The sequence below is a fragment of the Diplotaxodon limnothrissa genome, linkage group LG6 (genome assembly GCF_057381915.1).
Source record: "Diplotaxodon limnothrissa isolate DT_005_m linkage group LG6, D_limnothrissa_male_GT1.1, whole genome shotgun sequence".
Lineage (NCBI taxonomy): Eukaryota > Metazoa > Chordata > Actinopteri > Cichliformes > Cichlidae > Diplotaxodon > Diplotaxodon limnothrissa.
In genome coordinates this window covers 10,488,043-10,499,867 of record NC_140601.1, presented here as the reverse complement: position 1 = coordinate 10,499,867, position 11,825 = coordinate 10,488,043, and the positions used below count along the sequence as shown (strand labels likewise).

Below are 11,825 nucleotides of genomic sequence, written 5' to 3'. Positions count from 1 at the left end.
ACATATTCAAGGTCAGGTACAACTATTAAATACAATATATTTAATATATATGGGGAATATTATAAGCTACAAGATTTGTTTTAGTTGTTGTTAAGTGTGTTTTCTGTCAGACGTAGGGGCTGTTGTGGCTCATTTGGCTGAGCACGTGGCCTACCTATGAGAAGGTTTCTTCCAGTGCATTCACTGGGGTAAATGCTTGTGTGTGAGTGTTAGATAAAACCAATGTGTGTGTAAATGATGAAATTAAACTTATAAGATAGTAGAAATTATAGAAAAGTAACTAATTAGAAATTATTATTTATTTATTTTCCCGAAATTCAGAAAAAAAAATTAATAAATGCAGAAATGTGAATTTGAATTCCAATTCCGTCTAGTCCGCTGTCACGCAACATGCATGTCAGGGGCTTTTATTTTGAAAGGTAGGGACAGGAAGGTTTACAGGAGGTTTCCTGTAGGGGTTGGGCAGTGACAGACTGCGGTTAGAAGGTAAGTTGCAAGGAATTTACATTATAGCAACACTTTGCAATCCAGCTGAACAACTTATCAGAGCGTTTTAGTGAGTCTGCCGTGCCGTGTTGCTCTTTCACACACTCACGAGCTTCTGCCGACGCCCAGCAGCTAACAGCTAACTGTGGTTACTAGCAGTGCAATGCTAAACACAACTCACCTGCAAGTTCAAACCCTAAGCATCACAAGCGTGCAGTGTCACTGTGTAATATTTTAAACAAATATATACGTTTGGAGAACCGGCTGCAGCATTTCTACAGCCCGTTCTCTTAAATTATGGTCTGCTTTGTTGAGTGGAGCGTGTTGAATGCAAAAGTGGGGAAGTTAACAGAGACTTTCATGGTGTTTGCATGGTGTGACAAGCTGCTTCAAGTACTAACCCTTATGTAACTCTGTTTAGACGCATTACAACAAAGGGGGGAAAAGCCTAAGCTTCGTGTGTCTCACCTGCTCAGGCAATGCGCATTGGTTTGCCCACAGCAGAGACACTACAGGGTGGATCCTTAAAAGCTTTGCTTTTGGTAAGTGTGCGATTTCCTCTAACACTTGGCTCATCAAGTTAGGTAAAATGAAAAAAGAAAACATGCTTTGCTCTAACGTTTATTCATTTCTCTCCTCAGACAGTGCTCCTGAGCCTGTTTATGTTCCAGCTGCTGAGGACCGTGGGACTGAGGGCCTTCTCCATGGCATCTGAGACGTACACATCAGGCACACACTCTGCTGCCTTTGTCACCTGTCCTAATGACACAGTTGCTAGAGATTTAGCCAGGTGATTCAAATGGCACAATAACAGTTCTGTTTATAATATATGCACACTAGACACTTTGTTAGGTACACCTTACAACTACTCGGTTGGACCTGTTTTTTTGGCAATAATTGAACAAGCTGCTGGAAACATTCTTCAGAGATTTTGGCCTGTGTTGACGAGATGGTTGCTGCAGAACATTCGTGCAAATTTCCTGGTCCACCACTTTCCAAAGGTGTTCTACTGGATCGATAGCTTGTGAATGTGGAGGCCTCTTGTGTACATTGAACTCACCGTCACCTGTTCAGTAAAACCATCTTGAGATGATTTGAGGTTTGTGATGCAGTTTGTTGCCATCAGGTGTCATGAAGGGTCTGAAATGGTCAGCTGCAATATTCAGGCAGGCTGTGATGTTTAAACCATTTCTTTTTGAAGCTAAGTGCTCCAGAGTATATCCCTCACACTATTAGACCACCACTAGTCTGAACCATTGATACAAGGCAGGATGGATCCTTGCACAAATGTGCACGTTCAAGTAAAAACTCTCTGTCTTCATTAGCTGGATACAAGGACCATGAGATGTTTTTCATCTGTGCTCATTTCATTCTTTTATTCTTTCTCACAGGGGTATTGTGGAAAAGAAGCTAGCAGCTTGTGTCAACATTGTCCCAGCGATCAAATCTATGTATGTTTCACATTAGCTATTCTTTAGTATCATGTTGCACTGAGCTTTCTTTGCCAGTGTTGTTTTTTGTAAATTATAGACTATATTTATACTGTTCTAACTAGCAGAAGTCTTCCTGACTCTGAAGCTAGTACTTAATAACCAAAAATAATTGTGTGCTGTTCCTTCAGATATGAATGGCAGGGGAAGATTGAGGAGGACAATGAGGTGCTTCTGGTGAGTGCTTTCTGGGTATATATTGCTTAGATGCAGCTAAAATCCATTTGTATGTCTTGGGGGCAAAATGTAATGCAAGACTGTTATTATTTCAGATCCTATTATTGATATAGTTTAATTTATTAGTGAAATATTTAAAAGAAAAAATTCCTAATTTACAGAAGTATTTAGACCCTTTGATGTGATACTCCAAGTTGTTGTCCGATTTCTAAAGTCTTGAGTGCTCCCCACAGCAAGCAGCATCAGTAATTGTGAGATGGAAGACGTTAAAAACCACAGAGACTCTTCCAAGAGTGAAATCAGTCACAAAATCATGTTGGTACTTGGTTACAGGGGCGATCAAGACTCTGTCCCTCCAACAGAGTTTCAGAAGACCTCAGGAGAGAATTGTGAAACCTTTTGAAAGGTGGCTCAACTGAGCTCCAACAGTTAGTTGTTGTTTTTTTTTTTTGGTTGAGTAGTTCAATGGAAAACAATATAAGTAAATGCTATTATCTAAACTTCAACCAAATGATTTGTAAGAGCAAAACCAAAAAAGACAAACTCTAATATTTTTTGCATTTAAGTCCAAATTCTGTTACCGGTGAACACAAAGCACTGATTATTGGCTACGGTATCATCCCTGCGATGTAGCATGGTGGTGGTAGCATCATGCTCCGGGAATACTTCACAGCAAACAGGGATGGGAAATGTATCACAATCGGGGGGAGAATGAAAGCTACTAAATAAACAGAGGTCCTTGAAGTAAACCTGCTGCAGAATGGGACGTGAAGGAGGGCAATGGTTCAAAAAAGTAGTGCGAGACACTTCTAGAGTAACTTGAGGACAGAAAATTGAACCTGGAAATAAGATTATTCTATAGAAGAGCTATAGTTTTTAAGCTTAGGTTGTGACTAAATGACTGTCAATATGAGCTGTTAGTAGATAGACTCAGTCCTACTTTCTGTAGTCACTGTTAGAGGGAACAGCACTGATAACCATTCTCAGCTGTGGGCAACATTTCAGTATTTAATATAAAGGCAAGTTTCAGGATAGATCCCATTATTTGTCTGCTTACTGTGACATATTAGGTCATGGTCTCTTAGAACATGGCAAACTATATTTTAAACTGTTCAGCATGAGCTTTCTCCTTCATGAAGTTGATTAAATGGAAAGGTAGTATGTCTGAAGTCCTGTTTGACACAGTGTCTTTCCAAATCTAGATGATCAAAACAAGAAGTTCCAAGGTACCCGCTCTTGCTGAATATGTCCGGTAAGTTTGTTTTAATATTCAACACATAAAACAGATTGCACTAGAACATTGCGTTCATCATTTGCTCCATTATGTCATGATTCATGCAGTCGCAGTTTTAAGTACTGGCTTTTCTCTGTTTATTTGACTCATAATGGATTGTCCTCCACAGCTCTAACCATCCCTATGAGGTGGCTGAGGTCATCAGCCTGCCTATTGACCAGGGTAACCCGCCTTACCTTAAGTGGATTGGAGACATTGTTCCTGAGTAAAGGTGGACAGTTAGATTAGTGGAAGAATTTTGGGATAATTGATGGATGTAAAAAAAATTATATAATACAAAAGTTCATTCTTTTCAAACACACCCCCGTTACAAAAAAAACCTGTCCAGATTTGTAATTATTATTACAAACTGCATTAAATGTTGGGATTAAAAACATGTTCTGAAATATTTGCAATGCTTCTTTCTCCTAGCAATGAGCTGAGGCTTGTAAATAACTGCCTTCCCTCTAGTATGTGGACCTCTAGAGGGCAGCAATGTTTTGTCCTTTTTCAAAGTTAAACTGGTGCAGAATTTAACTTTGTCTCGGTGAACCCTGAAATGTTTAATGTGAACAGACATCTGTTACATCTGTTATGTCTTTAATTAATTTAGCATTGTGAAATAAAGCCAACGGTTTTTCATTGGTTTTAAGCATTTTTTTGGTGAGCACGTTATGACGGCGTGACACTTACATACATGCTACATACATATGTTAGGCACATACTATATACATGTCCATATGTTGTGAAGTAGGTTACATGACTTTTTTTTCATACAATACCTTTTCTTTCTTTCTTTTTTTTAAACATTCTAGTTGGTTACAGTAAACATTTATTTAGCCTACTGTCACTACTTGGCTTTAATACTTCACCATAGCATTAAAAACATCACTGATAATACAAAGTTTTGATAGTGGAAAAAAGACTTAAACAAGACGTAAAACACCAAGATCACAATAAATGACAAAACGTCTTAATTTTTCAATGTGACTCAGTTTCTTTACACTAACTAATACTGTGTAATGCTGAAAACTATGCTGCTCATTATGCTAAAGTTAAAGGAACACTTTAATCAAAGTACAAAATAAGGTTTTAAACTTGTGGGCTATTGATCTGGTTAGTTAAGCAACAGAGGGGGTTGTTCATCAGTTTCAGCTGCTTTGGTGTTAATAAAATTAACAACAGGTGCACTAGAGGGGTAACAATGAGGCAGGCACAAAAACAGGAATCTTGTCTTTGCGGACTGTTTTTCACTGGTTTTGCACCTGGAAAGTGTCAGTGTCACTACTGGTAGCATGAGGTGATACCAGGACCTAACAGAGATGCAGTCCAGCTCCTTCATGATGGCACAGTGGGTGTGGGGAGACATAACCATGGAGGGATGCACAGACCTCTACAGACTAAGCAACAGCACCCTGACTGCCTTTAGGTATCAGGATGAAATCCTTGGACCCACTGTCAGCCCCCACGCTGCTGCAGTAGGACCTGGGTTCCTCTTGCAGTGAGAGTATGCAGGCAGTTTCCTGACAGAATTAATACTCTTGACTGGTCCTATGCTTGGCAGAGCCTTTGAATTCAGTCCTCTGTAGGCTGATAATTTCCATCAATTGATATGGTATTCTTTATCTCTAACACGTTACCCAGTCCTTATCAGCTGAGATCTGATGTGCTTTCAAAGTGTTCCTTTATTTTTGAGCACTCTAAATATATAGCTTTACAAAATTAACAAAAATTGCACTTCGACTTATTAAACTCATTAAACATTCAAAGTTGAATAAAAATCACAATTAATGTAGAGATTTTTAACAACAGTCTATTTAGGTCACTAGCAAGTACATTTATTATTACACTTGTTCTTAAGCTGCGACCTAAAGCATGGTTTTAGTTAACCTTAAAAAAGAAAAGTAATTGGTTGATCTCCACACATGTACACTAATTCAGGTGAAAATGATGCACACAAGCCTGACTGAGACGCGTGTTTTCTGAAAACAGTGCTAATTATCTTTGTGGGCTGCTCTCAAAAGCCAACGCAATAAAAGTAAACAGCTGACATTTTTTCATTCCACAGTGGGTCATTAGTCATGTGGTTTCCCACTGGGGCATGATTCATTTAGTGCATTAGCCATTTCAGCACAAGAAGTTTCAGAAGTAACAGTCTGGTTCAAAATAACAGCGATACTTACAAACAGTGGTCATTCAGGCATCTTTGTGTGTTTGTTGTGTCCTTCAGGTTTCATTGTGCCTGCCGCTATAGTTTCTCATGGTTAGATTAAGTTGTTACCCTTTTATTTTGTGGCAAAACACTTGCATTAATGATGCCAGACTGTTACCATAAACTGGCATTAAAACCAACTTCAAAGACGCTGTAATACAGCAGGTACCCAAATCCACTGAAAATGGGCAAATTTCTGTTACAGGTAGCTGATATCAAGCACAGAGTTTTGGTCCAGGAATTCTTCAGGTGACCTACTTCTCTTACTGGCCAAAGAGGACACTCCCTCAGCAGGATCAAAGCTTGCACCCTGGTCACGTGTACCCCTCTGTGTGACCTGTGTCCTTGAGTCCTCTTTCACTCCGTTCTGATTCCCATTCTGTGATGTCTTACAGATTTCTCTCATCTGTATAGCACCTTCTATCCCACCTATTTCCTCCTCTTCTTCATTTCTACTACTTTCTTTCCCATGCACGTGAGTGATTCCCTCACTTATTTGCTGTCGGAGAACAATGCCGCCCCACTCCTCCGTGGGCCTCTGGGCCTCGATGCCGGTTCTGTCGTTGCTGTTCACTCTGCGCGATGTGCGGCACAGCGCCTTCCTGAAGCCCCTCTTGAAGTTGTCAGACAGAAATCCGTAGAGTATGGGGTTGGCGCAGCTGTTGGCATATGAAAGAACAACAACAAAGAAGTAGAGGCCCCTGAAGTCTCCAGGCAGGACCACAAGGAGGTTGAGAATGTTGAGAACATAGAACGGCAGCCAGCAGAAGATGAACACCGCCACAACAACAACTACCATCCGGGTGATTTTACGCTCTGACTTCTTGCGTCTGGAGGATGTGGCCTGTGCCCGTTTTCCAACACTTCTTACCTTTAAAGGAGAGGAAAGCAAATACCCTCAATTTAAAAACAGGTTAATGAGAAAGTCTGTCCAAAATGTATGCAGGCTCAAATGAAACTGATAACACAAATGTTTGCAGACACAGATGTTTTTTTACAGAAAGAAAGAGACTAGTGTACCAGATTAATCCTGTTTTCTGGCCTGTCCGAGGTCTACCCCGCCCTTTGCCTAATGACAGCTGGGATAGGCTTCAGCCTCCTTAATGACCCAGTAGTTAAAAAGATGGATGGATGGATGGAGGAATGGATGGATGAATAGATGGATGGATTTCCTGAAATAGAAAAGTCACTGAAATAACGTAAACTGTCAAACAGTACACAACTATGACAAACAGACAACACTATCTGAGATCCTGCTGGTGGTTAGAGAGGATAAATGGTAAATGGCCTGTATTTGTATAGTGCTTTACTAGTCCCTAAGGACCCCAAAGCGCTTTACACATTCAGTCATCCACCCATTCACACACACTGTTGATGGCAAGCCACAGCCACCCTGGGGTGCACTGACAGAGGCGAGGCTGCCGGACACTGGCGCCACCAGGCCCTCTGACCAGTAGGCAATGGGTGAAGTGTCTTGCCCAAAGACACAACGACTGAGACTGTCCAAGCCGGGGCTCAAACCGGAAACCTTATGGCGAACTCCCAACTCTTGAGACACGATCGCCCCATATACATGATTCTGTTTGTTGTTTAAACATATTTATAGAGTTAAGAGTTCAGATTGCTGGAAGAACAACATTCACGCAGTCTGATTGCTGTTTTTCTCCCAAAATGTAGAAACACCTGCTAACCATGGCACACTCTGCTTTTCCATTAGGTCTGTGCAAATACTACTTAAGTACACTCATCCTCCTGTGCCATTAGTGATATTAACAGAGTGTAGTCCATTTACGTTGGACTTCAGCATCTACGCACATGTTGGCAGATTTTCTGAGTAATGTAAGTTTAGGGGGACGTCACTGTGGAGAGGAGTGAGGTTCTTTTTTTTAAACAAAAATAACCGAGACAGAGTTTTAGTGTGGAAGGAGCCATTATGTTCCCAAAGTTCATTTATGTTTCCCACAGATGCAGCAACATGATTCACAATGAGTCAACATGAGCAATGTTAATCATGACTGCAAAAAGATTAGCAACTGTGAAAGTGGAAGATGAAAAGTTATAACCTTGTTTACATATAAACAAGTTACAGTAACAGTGTACACACACACTCATGCAGATACCGATCAGGGATAACATTATGACCACAGGCCACAGGTCCCCCTTTTGATACCAAAACAGCCCTGAAGCATGGACTCCACTGGAGCCCTGAAGGTGTGCTGTATCTGCAACAAGATTCTAGCAACAGATCCTTTAAGTTCTGGAAGTTGCGAGGTGGGGCCTCGGAGCTTCTCAACCTTAAACATGTTGTTGTACTCCTCAAACCAGTCCTGAAACATGTTTGCGTTGCTGAAAGAGGGCACAGCTTTAGAGGCCATGTATTTCTGTTGCTCCATGGTTCAGTTCTGATGCTCATGTGCCCATTTTCGGTGCTTTCATGAATGGACAGAGGTCAGCACGGGCACCCTGACTGGTCTGCAGCTATGCTGCCTCATGCGCTGCACATGACCCTGTTGCTGGTTCACCACTGCGCCTTCCTTGGACCACTTTTGATAGATACTACTGCAAGCCGGGAACCCCCCACAAGAGCTGCAGTTTTGGAGATGATCCAGCCATCACAATATTAATATTATTAAGCAGGCCCTAGCAGGGCCTCCTCCTGAAGGTGCCTGTGTGGGCGTGTCCCACCACCTCTTCTGCCTGAGGTGCCACCTTTCCCTCCTGTACAGCTGACTCCCATCAGCAATTAAGGGTATTTAAGCCCAGAGCAGGGTGAGCTCTGGGCCAGAGTGCCATTTTGTGTGGGTACAGCTAGTGAGCTGAGTGTTTGCGGTAGTTTCCAGCTAGTGAGCTGTGTAGTGTGTTGTCCAGCTAGTGAGCTGCGCTTTCCTTTTGACTTTTTGCTTTATTTGACCAACGCCTGAGTTTTGTTTGTGTTTTGTTGGTGTTTTATGGTGATAACGGCTTGTCCGTCTCTTTTAGTTGACTTACTTCAATAAAACTGTTTTATTTAAACTGTTTCGCCTCCTTGACTCCTTTTTCTGACCCGGTCACTTTTGTTACTTCCCCCTCACCGCCTAGACCCCCCCCCAGGGGAACGTAACACAGACTCACTCAAATCCCTGTGCTCGCCGATTTTTCTGCTTCTAACTCATAAACTTTGACTACAAAATGTTCAGTTGCTCCGTAATACATCCCACCCACTAACAGGTGCCCCGATAAAGAAATAATCAGTGTTATTCACTTCACCTATCAGTGATCATAATATTAAGCCTCATTGGTGTATACTGTTAAAATTAGATACTCATGTTAAACATGGCCCAAATTTGTAAACCTTGTGGCCAATGCATGTGCAAGTAATCGCTGTGCACAGTGAGGTTTAGGACAGTGTTTACTGCTTGTTTATCTGTGTAATATGTAAGAGTGGGGACATCGTTAATATGGTCATCTCATGCTCACAGCTCTGGCTGTGAACACAGCCACCGCCTGCTTTTTCAACCTGTTTATAATGAACAGAAGAAAGCTGGCTTAAAGTGAGGGTGGCTGTTATAACCCTAGCAGGCTCCCACAGGTTCAGCTGCCGCCCATTTCTCCTGAGGAGCCAGTGTATAGCTGGATACAAGCTTGTGAAGAGCTCCTCGGTGTACGCCAGTGTCAGTACTGTGGTGACCTTAGGTGTTTGTTTCCCAGCCTGCAGAGGCTTGTGTAGTGATGTGCTTTGACGTATTTGACGATGAGTTTAGCGCTGTGTTTGAGCTAGTAGTGAGCAGCCAGTGCCCTATGTGAGAGTGAAGTTTTTCTTTGATTAACCATTTCTTGTCTTTTCAGCAGATTCTAGTCTGTTGACATCCTTTGTTGGAGTGATATAACAGTATAGTTGACTCGTTATCTGTCCCCTGAGCTTATCATTGTTAATCCCCTCATCCCCTAGCCCTTTCCTGAGGGTGTAAGAGTGGCCTTAAAGGAAATGGCTTTTTTTAGACAGTGGATGAACAGTTAAATGTCAATCATAAAATGTCAATCAAGTACATCAACATTAGTTGACTGAAGCCACAATACTCTTAAAACAGTTTGCAGCTGAAATCGGTTTACTTGTGGACTCTAGTTTGATTTAAGGTGACCACGACACTAATGCTGCGGTGTTTTAATCAACAATAAAAGGCTCCTACTTCACTATTGCTCATCTGAGTCAGACTATGTAATATTTTTAGAAAAGAGTATTGAATAGACTACACTTTTTCAAAAATGTCTCCAACTTCCTCCTCTAGGCAAGGCAAGGCAAGGCAAGTTTATTTGTATAGCACAATTCAACAACAAGGTGATTCAAAGTGCTTTACAGAGACATTAGAAACAAAAACAAATAAAAAGCATGATTTAAAATTGAATAAAACAAGCAAATAAACTAACTAACTAATTAACAAACAAACAAACAAACAAACAAACAACAGTATATAAAATCAAAACAGATAAAATCAGAACAGTAGATAAAATCAGTAGTTAAATGTAAGTTTTGAAATTTAAGCTTAAAGTGTGGATTTGGTGCTTTATTCAAATGCAGCTGAGAACAGGTGAGTCTTCAACCTGGATTTAAATAAACTGAGTGTTTCAGCTGATCTGAGGCTTTCTGGGAGTTTGTTCCAGATATAAGGAGCATAAAAGCTGAATGCAGCTTCTCCGTGTCTGGTTCTGACTCTGGGAACTGATAAAAGACCGGATCCAGATGACCTGAGGGATCTGGAAGGTTCATACTGGGTCAGGAGGTCTATCTTAAAAACTCAAATTATTTCAGTGTTACTCTAAAAGTCATACCTTGATGACGATCAGCAGGTAGCACAAACAGATGACCAGCAGGGGGCAGAAGAATCCAACAGTGCACGTGTAGACAATAAACGATGTCTTCCACACTTCTGCTGGTTCAGGCCACACGATGCTGCAGTTCCCATCATCCTTCAGCACATCCGCGAACACCACTACCGGCAGCACCACCACAAAGGACCCCGCCCAAACGGTGCCACTGATAGCCTTAGCCACGTGGGGGCGCCGCCACCAAGAAGAGCGGATGGGATGCACCACAGCCAGGTATCGGTCCACTGACATCACAGTTAGACAAAAGATGCTGGTAAACTGGTTGATGGCATCCACTGTCATAACCACTCGGCACATCAGAGAGCCGAAAGGCCACGAGAGCAAAGCGTTCTGTACCGCCAAGAAGGGTAGGCCCAGCATGAAAAGCTCATCTGCAATGGCTAGATTGAGGATGTAGATGTTTGTGACTGACTCGTGTTTTGTGTAGTTGACAACAACATGGATGACCAGAGTGTTTCCCACCAAGCCAACGACACAAACGATGCCATAAATGAGTGGGATGAAGATTCCAGCCAAGCCAGGGAGGGATCCTGGTTTACTTTTGGTGCAATTTTGACAGGAGCTGTTAAGGAGAAACGAAGTGTCATCTTGGTTGAAGCTGTGAAGCGGTTCGGAGGGAGTAGAAAGGAGCAGGAAATGAGAGTAGGAGGGGGCAGAGGTGTTGCTCCAGGTAGCTGTAGGGACTTCCTGAGGCAGCAAAGCAAACTGGACGAGCTCCATCGAGGCGTTAACGACTATCAGGCAACAGTTGTTGGTAAGCTCACATCAGTAGAAGATCAGCAGCCCTACAGAAAGCAAAGTTAATTAATTTAGCACACTTCATGTGGACATGAAATATAAAGCAATTAATGCATTAAAGGTGTATTCTAACATTTCGGAGATGTCCAGTTAATCAACTCTTCCAACAAATCAGCCGTGTTGGTTGTTCGTCCACTGAAATGTGTCTGTAAAGCTATAAAGTTTCTTCTGGGACCTTTTCTGAGTTCTGTTTTCAGTTTCTGTTCGAGCAGATCTGTTGTTGGAGAAAATGCTTCATCCTTTGTAGCATCCTTTACATCAGGGGTCCCCAATCCCAGTCCACGAGGGCCGGTGTCCCTGCAGGTTTTAGATGTGTCCTTGATCCATCACAGCTGATTTAAATGGATAAATTACCTTCTTAACATGTCTTGAAGTTCTCCAGAGGCCTGGTAATGAACTAATCATGTGATTCAGGTGTGTTGACCCAGAGTGAGATCTAAAACCTGCAGGGACACCGGCCCCCGTGGACTGGGATTGGGGAACCCTGCTTTACATGGTGGAATAGACACAGCACACAGTTTGCATG

General features: G+C 42.0%; 2 protein-coding genes across 4 annotated transcripts; one reads left to right on the top strand and one right to left on the bottom strand.

Moving 5' to 3' along the window:
- Window positions 1-422: 422 nt before the first annotated feature.
- LOC146630121 (protein CutA homolog) lies at window positions 423-4,053 on the top strand. 3 transcript variants are annotated; one of them, XM_085355597.1, is made up of 7 exons: window positions 423-486; window positions 963-1,028; window positions 1,128-1,276; window positions 1,878-1,937; window positions 2,108-2,153; window positions 3,356-3,405; window positions 3,557-4,053. In XM_085355597.1, exons 2-7 carry the CDS (start codon window positions 966-968, stop codon window positions 3,654-3,656), a joined length of 468 nt encoding a protein of 155 aa, XP_085211723.1. In that variant the 5' UTR covers window positions 423-486; window positions 963-965; the 3' UTR covers window positions 3,657-4,053. The 3 variants fall into 3 exon arrangements, with proteins under 3 accessions (XP_085211723.1, XP_085211725.1, XP_085211724.1); XM_085355598.1 differs by having other exon boundaries at window positions 440-486; window positions 908-1,028; XM_085355599.1 differs by lacking the exon at window positions 963-1,028.
- A 1,784-nt stretch (window positions 4,054-5,837) lies between these two features.
- Window positions 5,838-11,221, bottom strand: sstr3b (somatostatin receptor 3b). The gene is made up of 2 exons (XM_085355596.1): window positions 10,445-11,221; window positions 5,838-6,509 (listed from the first exon to the last, which is right to left on the bottom strand). Exons 1-2 carry the CDS (start codon window positions 11,219-11,221, stop codon window positions 5,838-5,840), a joined length of 1,449 nt encoding a protein of 482 aa, XP_085211722.1.
- Window positions 11,222-11,825: the final 604 nt, after the last annotated feature.